The 14,543-nt window shown below is 33.0% G+C and overlaps 1 protein-coding gene across 1 annotated transcript in view; it reads right to left on the reverse strand.

The window, feature by feature from the left end:
• Positions 1–398: 398 nt before the first annotated feature.
• LOC118743777 (solute carrier family 2, facilitated glucose transporter member 3-like) overlaps positions 399–14,543 on the reverse strand; it is a 19,233-nt gene continuing 5,088 nt past the window's right edge. The window contains exons 2-5 of the mRNA XM_036476541.1: positions 3,539–3,649; positions 3,289–3,449; positions 1,141–1,951; positions 399–1,042 (exon numbers count right to left, since the gene is read on the reverse strand). Coding sequence (XP_036332434.1) covers positions 686–1,042; positions 1,141–1,951; positions 3,289–3,449; positions 3,539–3,649 — 1,440 coding nt within the window. The 3' untranslated portion in view covers positions 399–685. The remainder of the gene's footprint in view (positions 1,043–1,140; positions 1,952–3,288; positions 3,450–3,538; positions 3,650–14,543) is intronic.

Consider the following 14,543-nt stretch of genomic DNA (forward strand, 5'->3'; position numbering starts at 1 on the left):
TGTGAACAAAATTAATATACCCTTGTGCACAAGTACGCTCGGGTATAAAAACAAAATTGTATGTTCGGAATCGATGCTTTAGAAATGTCCCGCTTTTTGGCCACGGAAACCTGGTCACCGTAGGTATAACGTAAACTTCAGCTGCAAGTCGGCTTGGGTTAATAATAAGAAAACTTTATATATTTGTTATTTAGGACAAAAGAAAGGGGTATGCGTATCGAGTTTCGTTTCGGGATACCCTAATGTACATATATTTTAACTCACATGCTTTTTAGCTTTAACAGACCTCTTATTTATTTTGTATTTATGGTGTCCTTTTCCTACTGTACATTAGACTGGAACGAACTTAAAAATTAATTGTAATAAATGCGAGTATTTGCAGTATATTTTTACGAAGTTTTTATTTTTTAACATTTTTTGCTATACATTTTTGTGGCAAAAATATCTTAAATTTTAAATGAATAAGCTGTGGCACAAAGTTTTAAATATGTCAGGTGAAAGGAATAAATAATTATTTACATGCATAAGTATGTACAAGAGACGTGCGATATTTAATTCTACAAATAATAAACTTAAAATTAAGCTTAAAATGTCAAACTTTAGTAACTGGATTTCCCATATACTTGTACTCACGGTACTGATAGGTGAAGTGTTTATAAATATATTCACATACATATATCACTCATTAATGCACCTTTGACCGAAAACCTTTGGACATCAATGGTTTTACGTCTGCGACATCTTTTCCGCGAGTCTCGGGCAGATAACGCCACGTCAGCAGGAAACAATACAGACACATAACAGCACACGGTAGAAAGGCGTAAGAACCCCAAACAGCCTCCAACATAGGAAAGAACATGCCAATCATAAAGTTGCCACTCCAAGAAAAGCAATTTCCCATGGACATGGCCACCGAACGCGATTCTACTTCAAACAGCTCTGCGCCGACAAAATAGGGAACAGGCGCCAAGCCCACATTGAAGAAGAATATGAACGAAGCAATAAAGACAATGCAAATAATGGGCAACCAGCTAACGCGATCCTAAGATGTTGTAAAAGACTTGGCTTAGTATAAGTTTAAGTAGGCATGTAAGTATGTAAGTATATATATATACATAGTATATGCAATAGCATGCTTACAATGTAGTTCAAAGCAAAGGCCATGCCGAGAAGTGACAAGCCACACCCACCGGAGGAGAACATCATCAGCGGTCGCCTACCGAACTTTTGCACCATCACAGGACTCACGGCTGCGAATAGTAAATTCAGGATGCCAGCACCAAAGTTCATCCATGTTGCAATCTCCAGCGAGAAGCCGCCCTTCATGAAAATTCTCACCGAATAGAAGAAGATTGCATTGATGCCACTCAACTGTTGGCACAATGGAAACGAGCAACAAATTACTAGCGGCAACAAATATTCCGGATTCTTCACCACCGCCAAAAAACTCATTTTCTCACTGGACGCTAAAGCAGCCAACTCTTTCATATCTGCAATTTCGGCATTCACACAGGCATCGGAATTTTTGCCGCGCAACCGTTGCAACTCCTTGCGTGCTGCCTGCTCATTCTGACGCATCAAATATAGCCAACGTGGCGACTCTGGAAACCAGAAGACCGGCAAAAAGCTAACAACTACGAAAACAGTATAGAAACTGAGCGCAAACTGCCATAGGTCTTCGGTGCCGAATACTTGTTGCAAGCTGAAAATTTGTCCCACACAAATGCCGCCTGTCACACCGATGGACGTGAAAACTGCCGCACTGCCACGCAGATGAGTAGGTGAAATCTCCAGCAAGTAAATTGGATGTACTGTATAGGTAATCGCGGCTGCAATGCCAATAATAAAGCGTCCGATCAGCAGCATCTCAACGGAGTCTGTCATGCGACAGAAGTGTAAGAGGATGCCCGAGACTGTCAGCAGGAATGCACTGACCAGTAGTGATCCCTTTCTGTAAATAGTAAAATGAGCGCAAAATATAGTAAAGAAATTATTAAGAAGCGGAAAAGATTAAAATAAGTGTATTTGCTAATGGTACGACAATATTTCGACTTCAAAAATTAAGATTGCACTGTGGGGCAATTTTAAGGGTCTTCTTTAGTACATTAACAAATCAATGTCCAAATGCTAGTTTCTTTGCATGTTATTGAAACCCGAGAATGATTTTTTTCTACCTATATTTTTATGTATAAATCAGGTAATTCTTATCTCCAAAGACTTGCATATCGTAAAAGTAAGCAATCAATTTTTTTTTGAAATTTTTTAACCCTTTAACTGCTCCGATTACGGCTCTTTTTGATCCTTGCTTGAAGCAGTTAATTAGAAATATCAGCTTTAACCCAGTAACCCAAAAAAATATTTTAGTTGAAGGATTTCACTGAAAGACCCAAAAGTACAATAACCTTATGACTGATGTTAAGTGGGTTAAACGACTTACTTAGTCGAAATCGACTATTTTCATTATAAATTTCAGTCTTTTCGTTGCCCGTTAGTAAAATTTTCTGCTTAACACTTTTGCTGAACATTTTAAACCTCTAAATACCGTTTTTGTTGACTGTCATGGAAATTCTTCAAATTGAAAATACTCATTATGATAAGTAGGTGGCAAAGGGTTAAATTTTGTTTACGAAAAAAGTGTACGCTAAATTTGAATATAGTAAGGCTTCGCGCACAAGTTCTTCCCTCATATTCCTTCGAGAAAGGACTGGGAACATAATTCGATCTAGGACCTTTAATATAAACCTACAGCCGTCTATACGTATGGTCCTAAATAAACTAAACCCAAGACCTCTCATTAGACCTCTGCTTTAGGCTGCCAAACAGTGCTCGCGGCCATAAAAGAGGCTGTACTTTGGATAATCGAATCGTCTCTTAACCTGCCTTCAGTAATCATATACACCGATACCAAGCAGTTATTAAGTCACGGGTTTGCTTTCAAAGCTAGTCAAAAAATGCGATAGACCGTAAAAAATTCCTAAAAGAGTTAGCTTCAAAGCATGCTACCCATATTACGCGGATGTCAGGTCACAGAGACAGACATGGCTTAAGCCACACTTCGTCAGGTAGGCAAATATAAGATGGTCGGAAAAATCCGCGTGTGGGACAACTCGACAAATCTGGCCGAGCTTCGATAAGCAAAAAGATCCGACGCACTCATTTGGTTAGAACGCCCTCTACTAATTTACTTAATACTTTAAGTTAGCGTCAACTTGCTTGACGAAAAATATATTTGTGGTAGCCTAAGAAAACAACAAAAACAAATATGTAGTAAACGAATATTTTCTTTACCTTCCAAAGCGATTACAACAAGCGCCAGCGAAAAATGAACCAAATATGCCACCTATAAGAAATATAGATACAATCGCCGACCACAGCAGATCTAGCTGAGAGGGACTCAGTTCGACGTCGTAACGTATTACGAAGGCATCTAAGCACCAGACTTTAATATACTGTGGAAAAGAGCGTATGTATAGAAAACAACAGTTAAATACATAATAGTTACGCAATAAAATTTGTATTTGCTTTACAAATTACATACCTCAGCGGGTGTATTCATAACACCGAGGCAATAGCCTACAGGTATTGCTGTACCAAAAGTTGTTGCTACACATATCAACGCCAACAGTGGTGTCCAGCCTTTGCGATGCGTCTGGAAAAAATAAAATGTTTTAGTTTGCGTTGGTTAATGTTGCTATGCAGTTAATAAAAATTAATAAAAAATTTAAAAATAAAATTTGGCGATTACACGTTTGCTAAGTGTTTGGCCGAGTTTGTCCTAGAAGATGTTATGTGTGTCTTGATGTCTTAGAACTACTTAGAAGGACTTGTACTTTTAAGCTACCTCCGAACCGTATTTTTATAATTTTAAGCAAAAAAAAACACGAGTTAAATTCTCAGATATCGGATCTAAACCAAATTAGTGTGGGACCATCTCTGAGGTACCAACTTTCCTTAAAAAAAAAAAGAATTATAGAAATCGGTTAACGTGGTCCAAAGTTATGCGGTAACATATGTATAAAAAATGTTCCGACGAATTGCAAACCTCCTCCTTTTTTAAAGTCGGTTAAAAATAACTTTTATTTACGGTGTCTGAATTTGGAAAATATGGGAATATGGCTGACTTTTGCTGACAATTCGCAAAACTAAGTTCCTATTCGGCATTTGAACGTTTTGTGGTGTCAGTTTTTCATTATTCTTTATGTCAATGGAATCAGGTTTTGGATAGCATAAAGAACCGCAGGTGAACAATATGTAGACTAGTTTTTATCCGTACAGTTTTTTGTACATACTCTATTTACCTAATAAGAATTACATAAAAAATAACGCAGCTGGAAAAAGCTATTAAACTTCTTTTGCAAATTGCATCCATTCACCCGCAAAAAGTGTTGTCAATAAAAACAACTGGAAATGTAAAGAGCTTCATGTGAAATAAAATTCTACGATAAAGGCAATTATCTATTGCCAATATTATTATTTTATAATCATTGTCATTTGTACATACTTATGTTGATACTAGCAATTTAAAAAATTATCGTCATAAGTATCTGCAATTATACAAACATTTGTATGTAAGTATGTATGCATGCAAGTATGTATGTATGTATATCTGTCACGAGAGAAACAAATTGAAATTTTGGCTCGTGCTGCCTGATAAATCAGCTATCGGGTGATTAAACTGTAAAAATATCATGCCCTAGGTAGTACGAGTACGTATTCTATTTAAATAAAAAATGTATTTGTTTTATTGTGCAACAGACATGAATTGTTCAGTCAATAATCTGGGAAAACAAATGCACTCAATGCCGGACTCACGTTTTTGCAACCGTTGAATTACAATTGGTTGAGTTGAATATAACTAATACTTGAAGGGCAATTAGCGAGGTCGCGAGGTGGAAAAAAGAGCAATTAACTACAATAAGTACCCGGCAAATGCAATTGTTATTAATTTTTACAAGAGCAGTTTGAATATTGTAAATATTTATGATCCATAATCAATCAACGAAGCTGTGAATTCGCTGACCACATACAAGTAAATACCTCAAATGCTATTTATACATGCTTATGTACATATATGTGCATTAGGGTGATCTGAAAAAAAACGAACCTAACGAATTAATGGCTTTAAAAGGACCTATTCACTGAGAAGAAAATTCTCCAAATTGGATATATTTTTATTTAAATTTTAAGGAATTTAATGCGGTAAAAGAATATGCCTAGAAAAATTATTACCGCAAACGGTTCAATAGTTATAGCATTTTGAATGAAAAACTATTTATTCATATCATTTAGATGGAAAATTTCGAATACCAACCGACGCACAGTGGTTCAAAATTGACATTTTGTGTCCACAATTCACTGGAGCCTTAATTTTTCACTCAATATGATACGTTTTTTTATTGAATGCTAATAAGATTTGCAAGAGACCGTTGAGTCCGACTTTAGAGGTTTTGTATTTTTGTATCAAATTTTTTAGTGCAAAGTGCAAAAAAAAAACAGAAATTTTGAAGAAAATCGATTCTTCTGTACTAGTTAATAAATGTTAAAAATTAAAAACTAGTTGAAAACAAATAAAGGTTCTCTCATTAGCTTTCATTGAAAAAAAATTAAAATTTCTTCTCAGTAAATAGGTCTATTTAAGAACATAAATTCGTTGGGTTAGTTTTTTTTTTGATCACCCTAAAATGCGTAGACATATTATTGGTAAAGTAAAGGGAGTTAAACGGTGAATCTAGACATGCAATGTTGGCAATTTAATTGTGTGTTAAATAAGGTAGTTATTGTACAATAACAAAATGTTGATTTAATACTTGAATGCTATAAACATTTAAAGCGTAAAAAGCAGTATCTCTTCTTTTATTCTTACATAATTAACTTTATGAATACAAGTGTGTAGTAAATTTATGTACATAAGTATTTATATGACAAAGAAATTTTATTGTAAATTATTTATTCCTCAAATGCGTAAAGGGTATGGCATTAGGGCGTCTATGACATCTGGTACATATTTACAGTCTAACACCATTTAAGCGTTTAAAAGCAAAAGTCGTGTTAAGCTTTTAACAGGGCTTACTTACAGCATTACATATGTACACTAAAAATATGGCAATTGGAAAAAGACGACGATTGCTAATGCGATACCGGGAACAAAAACGACAACGATATCAATAGCGCAATATGGAAAACGTAACGATAACGGCTTAGCACGCCGTGGAACAAGCGTTAATAGTTTGTATGTAAATTTCAGGGATCGTAATTATTATAAGTAGGTAAAATAATTTAAATCAGTATTTAATAATTATTTTGAGATTTTTAATTTTTTTCGCTCCAAGTAATAATTACACTGGTCAGCAGTGGTTTTTTTGCCTAAGCGCGTAATTTAAAGTTGATGTGTTCGTACCTTCCACTAACATATGTACATATCAATGTTAATAAAATCGAATTTAATTAAATATAATTGGTTTCCCAAGCGGAGCACAAGACGTGTTCACCGTCGTAAAATCTTAAGCTTAAAATTTTTGTATGCAAAAAATAAAGGTTAAAAGGGTTTTATGGGAGCTCATTATAAATTGTTTTTATCAGTTTAAAACATTTCGGTCTAGTTAGAAGTCCTCTAATACCATTTTAATCATTATTTTACATAAAAAAATTTCAAGCTTAAGATTGTGAATCCCCTAATTGTGAAAACCCACTTTGAAAAAAAAAATACATGTTTTGTAATTTATTTATTTTATACTTTCCTTCATAACGTTGTGCAAAAATGTATTCATAAAATGCACTTGCTAAATTTGCAGTACGTTTTAAAAATCTTAATTACTTAACGGTGCATTTTTGCTTTTAATTAGCTGTGATTTAAATAGAAACTACAAAACGTAGTAATTATCAAAGGCACTGCAGTTTCGTACAATTGTGTGAATGTATGCGCAAATACATATGTATGTAAATATGTATGTACTGTTTGTGTGAGTTGAATAATGAAGAAATCATTGAGAAAATTTAAATAATCAGTCACGGCAGACCTTTTTGTAAACTTAGGAATGAATAGAAATTAAAATTTGTCTGGAAATTAACGCTTAAGCTAAGAGAAATCTCTCCAACTCGTCTAATTGAGTTAGGCAAATGTGATATCGTTACAAAAGCGTTCCTGTGTTTACTAAGCTTTGGGCATCAAAACTCAGTTGCAGTCCCTTCAACGCGTGATAGGCTGCTGAGTCTCTTGGTAGAGAGTGTGCCGAAATGTATCCCATTTAATTAACAGTGAAGGTTAATCGTCCGTTTGTGCTATTTATTCCTAGAGAAGAGTTAAGGGTAAATACTCAATAAGTAGATGTCGGAAAACTTGGTAATTTCGGTAGAAATGTGGCTAGTCTGCACAACATCTCAATTACTAAACATAATAAGATTTTTACTTAAAGATTTTATTAGAATTGTATCCTGAACTTTTATCATATTTAGCATTGATAAAATATTTACATATGTACATAGGTATAGTGGTATTCTAAGGTCCGAGTGCTTATCCAATAGTTTTGAACCACAAACATGTCCATATCTTTTCTCCGGGTCACCGGGTGTAAATACGTCGTCTTAACTGTCCCACAACTTGCCCATTAACCTTCTCTAACTCTATAGCTAGTAAAAAACCTTCTGCAATTCGGAGGCGGCGAAAAACCACGAATTGTCGGCTGAGTGGACGATCGCCTTATCTCGTCTGCCGGTGCGGGGATAGCACGTTTTCGAACCGGCAGCCGGGATGGGACTATCTTTCACTCAGCCGTCGAAATGAAAAGAGAATCCCGTCAAAACAGTTAGTAAACTGCATTAAGTACCTACACTTTACAAAAAAAAAAACAGATTTTTTTAGTCTCTCTCTCTTTAGTACTTCTTAAACATGGTCCCACAAAAAAAGGTGATTTCAATAGATAAGTGCTTATTGTAATTTTGACACAATCAACATCCTTTTTTCTAGTGCTGTCAAAATTTCTTTTTACACTACTTTTGGAAATGCAAATAGTAACAATAATACTTTATTTTAGTATTAAGCTTCTTCGAGATTTTTTTGAGGATTTGTGTTTTCAAAAGGATTTTTAGAGGGTAGTTCGATAAATCATTGACGTTTTTAATTTCTTCCCTCGCCTCTTTTGAGCAACTTGTTGAAACCTAATGATAAACGAATTGGAAAAATACTGAACTAAATATTTCGAGTACAAGGGAGATTCTGCTGAGGAAAAAGGTACCTATTGTTTTCCAAAACCAAAAAAAAATTATATTTTCAAAGAGATACGGATTTTTCAAACTTGCCATCTATTAATAAATATATTTTATATAGTGCGGACCATGATAAAAATATTGTAAGGTAGAACCGCTGCACAGTGGTTAAAAGCTGAAACTTAGTTTTCACAATTCACTGAAGCCTTCATTTTTCAATCAATTTGATACATTTTTTTTAATGAAAGCTAATAAAATTTGTTTGTATTAAATTTTTTAGTGCAAAGTGCAGAAAAAGTAGCAATTTTGAATTTTGAAGAAAATCTATTCTCCTATTCCAGTTAATAAATTTTACATAAGAAAAATGAGTTTAAAACCATTTATTATATATTTATAAAAAATTTGAAATGTTTTATAAAAAAATTCAAAAAAAAAATAATTTGTTACTAGAAAAATGTTGGGTATACAGTTTGAAAGATTATTAAATTCTAGTATAATATAGTGCAATTTGCAAGTGGATAAGAGTTCGCTGTATAGACAAATTGTAAAGGCAATTTTTCAAATAAGGCAGTGTCAAAATCTTTCTTTTCGCTCTAATTACTTCACCTGCAATGAATACAAACAAACAAAAACTCAAAAATCGTGTTCAACTGGTCTCTTGCAAATTTTATTAGATTTCATTAAATAAAAAAAAACAAGTAATTTTTAAGCAAAAAACAAAACCGACTTCAATTCTCATATAAATACATATACATATATATATCTCATGATCTAATGATCGGATCTAAACCAGATTAGTCTGAGACACTACCTTTCCGATGCAAAAAGAATTATCAAAATCGGTTGACGTGGTTAAAAGTTATGCGGTAACATACATACAAAAAAAAAAAATATTCCGACGAACTGATAACCTCCTCCTTTTTTGGAAGTCGGTTAATAAGAATTTCTTTCCAATTCCACAACAATTATTTGATCATAACCATTGCACTCAATGTCCACCTTAAACCAGTAATTCCTGGCAATTAATTTATTTAGATTTAAAACATCTTAAATTACGTTTAATTAATGCGTAGTATATCGGTTTTCATAAATATAGACACGTTTATGTACATACATATATGTACATATGTATGAGTAAGCTCACTTTTATTAGAACAGGAACGGATAACAATAACAGTGCTCTTGCGATAACGTGAACTAATTAAAACCAAGGGATTTCACGTGATTAAGGCAGAAAATACTCCTGACCTAATATATTTATGAATGCTCTTGTAATATTCCCTTTGAGAACTTACTTTTATTGCTTTGAATCAAGTTTTGTTTGGCAAAGCACATCGCGAAAGAGAAACAGAACGACCGACTTAGTTCGGTGGCATACAAATTTAGGTCACTTGTAGGTATAGAAGAACAATTTTATTATAGTAGGGGATTCCCCAAATTCGGAAAAAGCCAAATTCCTTAGCCTTATATAGAAAAACTGACCAATTTTTTTTCAAATTTCAAAGTAGTCACTATTAAAAAAAAAAATGTGTTCACGTTAAGCGGTGTTCGCGTAATTGCGAGTGCACTGTACCTATAAATAAGCGCTTAAGCATACTTTCCACATGCATTGATTGCATGTAAACATCCATTAGTTATCTAAGAAGGTTCACTGAACTTTAAAGGCGTTGAAAAAAACTTTGAAAATGATACTGAAATATAGTATAGTATATTGGAGCATAAAAAAATATATCTATAGTATGTACACTAGGGTGGTCCAAAAATGCAAGTGGAAAAAGTAAAGTCGGAATTTTTATTCTCTCACCCCCTGTAGGGGGGATTGTTCGATACCGAAAAAATATACCCCTATTTTTTATTTTAGAATCAAAAAAATATTTAGAGGTCGCTCAACGCGCTCAAAGTTTTACATGTCTTTTTTATGGGCAAAATAGAAATGGTATAGAATTATTGAAAATCAATATTTTTGGACCGGAAAACTTTGTTTCTCTTCCGAAGTTATTTATTTAAATTTTTTGTTTTTTTTTATAGTAACTATATTTGTAGGTCAGCCAAAACCCCGATGAAATGCTAGAAAATGCATAAATAAAAAATCTTTAGTATTAAAAAATGGTTAAATAAACAACTAGGTATTGTTATTGGAAGTCTCCTAAAGAGATCCAGAGTTTTCCGATCGAAAAATATTGATTTTCAACAACTCTATACAATTTATACGAAGAGTGGTTTTTTCCCATATAAAACCTATAAATATTTTTTGATTTCAAAATAAAAAATAGTGGTCTATTTTTTCTAATGCACACATATACCTTTGGACTACATACTTCAATCATCGATTTTAATCTACCTATGAACATCATATACATACATAATATATGTACATATGTAAGTACTTGAGCTCTTTGTACTATTTACCAAAACTAGCCGGTATGATAGAAGATAATAAGTACCTCATTGCTTGAATGCTCTTCAGATTGCGGGTAGTGATAGAACTCGATTAAAATTACTGAAATGCTTAATTGCCACTCGCCTGCTACCAACCATCAGCAATCTATTCAATGAACCTAATTAAATCACTTCAATCTACATTTCCTTGAGAACTACATATGAATTGCAATGGAGTTTTTTTTTTACAAATTAAATAATTTTTAAAGCCAATAACAATCAAGATATCTTGACTACATTGGTATGTGCATATATAAATATGTACACATTTACATTGATTAAAATTTTTTCATAGCATTATATTTAAGTACATTAGGGTAGTCTTAAAAACTTTCAAATTAACGATTTTTTCAGTCTAACCCCCTTAATCGGTAATATCACGGTCACAGATGTCGCAAATAAATTTTGATCCCGATTGGTGACGGTTAAGGCGTGTCGCACAGGAGGTAAAGTACAGATTTCTATAGAGACTAAAAAAAAATTACAACAATTATTTTTTCATCTAATAACCAAAGTCGATACTACCATAGTCGAAGATACCGCATATAAAATTTGGTCACGCATGGAGTCGGTTAAGACGCAAGAGAGTCAAAGGTCAGATGCCTCTATGGACTAAAAAAATTAAAAATATTTTTTTTTTTTCATTTAGTGCCGAAAATCGATCCAAAGCACAACAATTTAACAAAATTATTTTACAGTGCCAGTCAAGATAAAATAAAGTAAGTAAATCTTACAGATTGATATTGTAATCTTAAATTGCATATATAAATAAGTCTATGAACTATGAATAGAATTTATGTAATATTGAAGTAGGCATGGATAGGCTTTCGAGATATTTTCAATTTCAGTGTGTTAAATCCTGATCTGTTACAAACAAAATCAACCAACTAATGAACAAAATCGATGGATAAATAAAAAAAGAATAAGTGTTTAAAATAAGCAAAGATTTTTTGTATGAAAAATTAGCTGGAAAGAATGCCATGTACACATGAGTAAAACGCTTTTCTTTTTATTTATTTATCGCTTTTCTTCGTTAGCAGGCTTTCATACAAAAGCAAAAAATTTACAAAGAATTCGTTATTTTTGCCCCTGTTAATGTTTGATTTTTTTTAGTCTTTTCAGCAAAAAAACAAATTAATTGGAATATTAATTAATTTTTCAGAAAATATCGGGCCTATCTTAAAGTGATGTATAGCTTTCATTTGCCGTATTACGATTGTTCAATTCGTTAGTAAGATATACGTAATAAAGCTGTTTTTAGATGAATAACGGTAAATTTCTAATATATCAAAAACCTATCCATAGAAAAAAAAATAAAACGATTTTCGGAATAAGAGAGCAATTTTATATAGGAGTTGGATAGTGGCATCTGTTAAAAAAAAACGATTTGTGATCCAGTGTTATTAGTACCATCTTTTCTTAAAAATATACCCTCTAAATTTTGTCTTTATACTATGTACAACCCCTAGCCATTTAAGAACTGCCTCCATGCTTCATAATGGTTTACACCGGGGAATATTCAGATTTTACCAAATTGGAGAAAAGAATTATACATAAAAGGCTACTCATGTACGCATTTCTTACATAACCAAAAGACTGTATAGAAATACGAAGGCAACCTGTCTAATTTTGGGATTTGACCAATACGGTTTAGCAGAGTGACGTTGACCATAACTTCTTGCTCTGATCGAATTAGGCCGAACATAGTGATGATCGATATTTCACTATCAGTGATTTTTTCACTGTGAATTAACAATCACTTTTGCTATAAGTTACTGCTAGTCAATAGTTTGTGTTGTGCTTTTGTTTCTTTGTAAATTTTGTTGGTAATTTTTTGAATTGCTTTGAATTTTATACAAAGTTCGAAAACTTGATACATGTTCACATGTATATGATACTTGTTGTAGAATGAACAATGTTAGTTAGTACAAAAAAAAATAATTAATTTAATAAAAACAACTTTAGCTATAAAAAATACGAATATTGTAAAAAATTACCTTGTTCTCAATTATGCTCCGCAGTGGATGTACATATCGTACACGATCTTCAAAAGTGACACTACTCAAAATTTGGCATTTTTGAAATTACGCACTAAAACTGTACACAGAGCATTTGCTTACCTTTCAGCAACAGCTGGAGCAAATTTTTATTATAATTTGTTGAAAAAAACCTAAGACAAAGTTTTCCTTGCGCATATGATCGGCATGTGCTAAGAAATAGTTTTTCGCATTTTCTGACGAACGTGTAATTTTGAATTGTGTCACCTCTGCAGATCGTGTGCGATGTGTAAAATTAGCAAATGCGTTTTATGTTAATTTATTTTTTTCCAAAAATTAATATTTTTACCATTCTTGAAAAAATCGAAATAAAATTTAATTCAATTTTTGAAGCGTTTTAAAGTTTAAAATTTTAAATTAATTTCTGTAACGTTTCTCTCTATTTCCGCTTCAAAAAGCAATCGCAACAGCACTGCAATATTACGTAGAACCTCTTCAAGCCCTTCAAGACCTAACAACGTGCGGGTGATTTCACTACGCATATGTATAAGTCAGAATCATTAACACCCCAAGTTCAAAACGATATTGTTTTTCACCTATTTGTAAGTATTTATTTATTTTATTGCGTAGGCAACTGGCTGAGTCAGCTGGGTTTGTCGGTTCGAATGCCGCTGAAGAAGTCTGATGAGGAAATGTTGTGATTTCCGAAATAGCTATCACTTCTACCATTGTTGTTGCTTTTCCACAATCGTGTTTCATTAAACACGGCCTCAAGCTCAATAAAAATTGTTAAATTAAAAAATTGTCTATTAACATACAGTTCATTCTCTAACAAAACCCGTATAAATCCAAGTTTAAAACTTTTTAGAATTTAAAAGACTTTCAAAAATGTTCATCCAAACTTCAAACTTTTTTCTCAAAATCTTAAATCACGATGTTTATTTTTAAAATTTAAACCGTTTTAAACCGAATTCATTTAGTGGCAGCTATGAAAAACCACATAACAGAAGGTATCTGGTTTTAATTCAGAAAATTTCCAGATGGCTAAATTTTAATTTATAATCAGTAAGTTTATGTTATTTTTTCAAATCAGTTTCTTTTTAACTTAAAACTTCTCTTTACAAAAAATTTTAATCTTTTAATGTAGCTTGAATTTGCGCAGAGAGTGGAGATCCTTCATAGAGGCATAACATCTATCGTGGGGGTCTCATTTGCGAAAGCTTTCTTGTGCCGGAGTTGGTTCAGTACTTATTATTTGACTGGACAAAAATTCGTTTCGGTTTTTTTAAGGCCTAGCAGATCCTTAAACGACTGGGAACTTTTGCAAACGCAAAATCTTATATCTCGGTTCAAAATTACTCGCGGTTCAAGAGCAACACATGTAGAATAAGAACCGATTTTACGCAGATATAGAGCTATAAAGCTTAGTAAAAACTTACTAAAATTTCTTTATTTAATTTTAGTCCAAATTCTCTTGCACTAATTTTATTGCAAAGGGGTATTCTTTCAGTTTGTCTTTTTCAGCCAATTTACACGATGACTTTTCATCCTGGGTAGGAAAGTCATGCATGTCGAGCTTGTTGGCAAGAAGTGTAGGGAAGTCAGCGGGGTAGGCAAGCACGCACGGCCTGCGAAATCACTTTTTCGTAGTTTTACTTTGAGTTCGCGATTCGCTCCGCTTTAAAAATGAGGACGAAAGAGTTGATCAAAGAAAATTTGACACTTAAATGTCAAAAATAAAAAACACAAGAAACGCCGAAAACCAAATGTCATCGTGTAAATGCACGAGGACTTTCGAAGACTTTTTTTTTAACAGGGAATGTGCAAAAAACGCAGGCTGAAAAGTCGTCGTGTAAATTGGCTCTTTCTTTCAATAAGGCCAACACTTACCTCGCTTTCATTTTT

The sequence above is a fragment of the Rhagoletis pomonella genome, unplaced genomic scaffold (assembly GCF_013731165.1).
Source record: "Rhagoletis pomonella isolate Grant_MI unplaced genomic scaffold, Rhpom_1.0 Rhpom_scaffold_00007, whole genome shotgun sequence".
Classification (NCBI taxonomy): Eukaryota; Metazoa; Arthropoda; class Insecta; order Diptera; family Tephritidae; genus Rhagoletis; species Rhagoletis pomonella.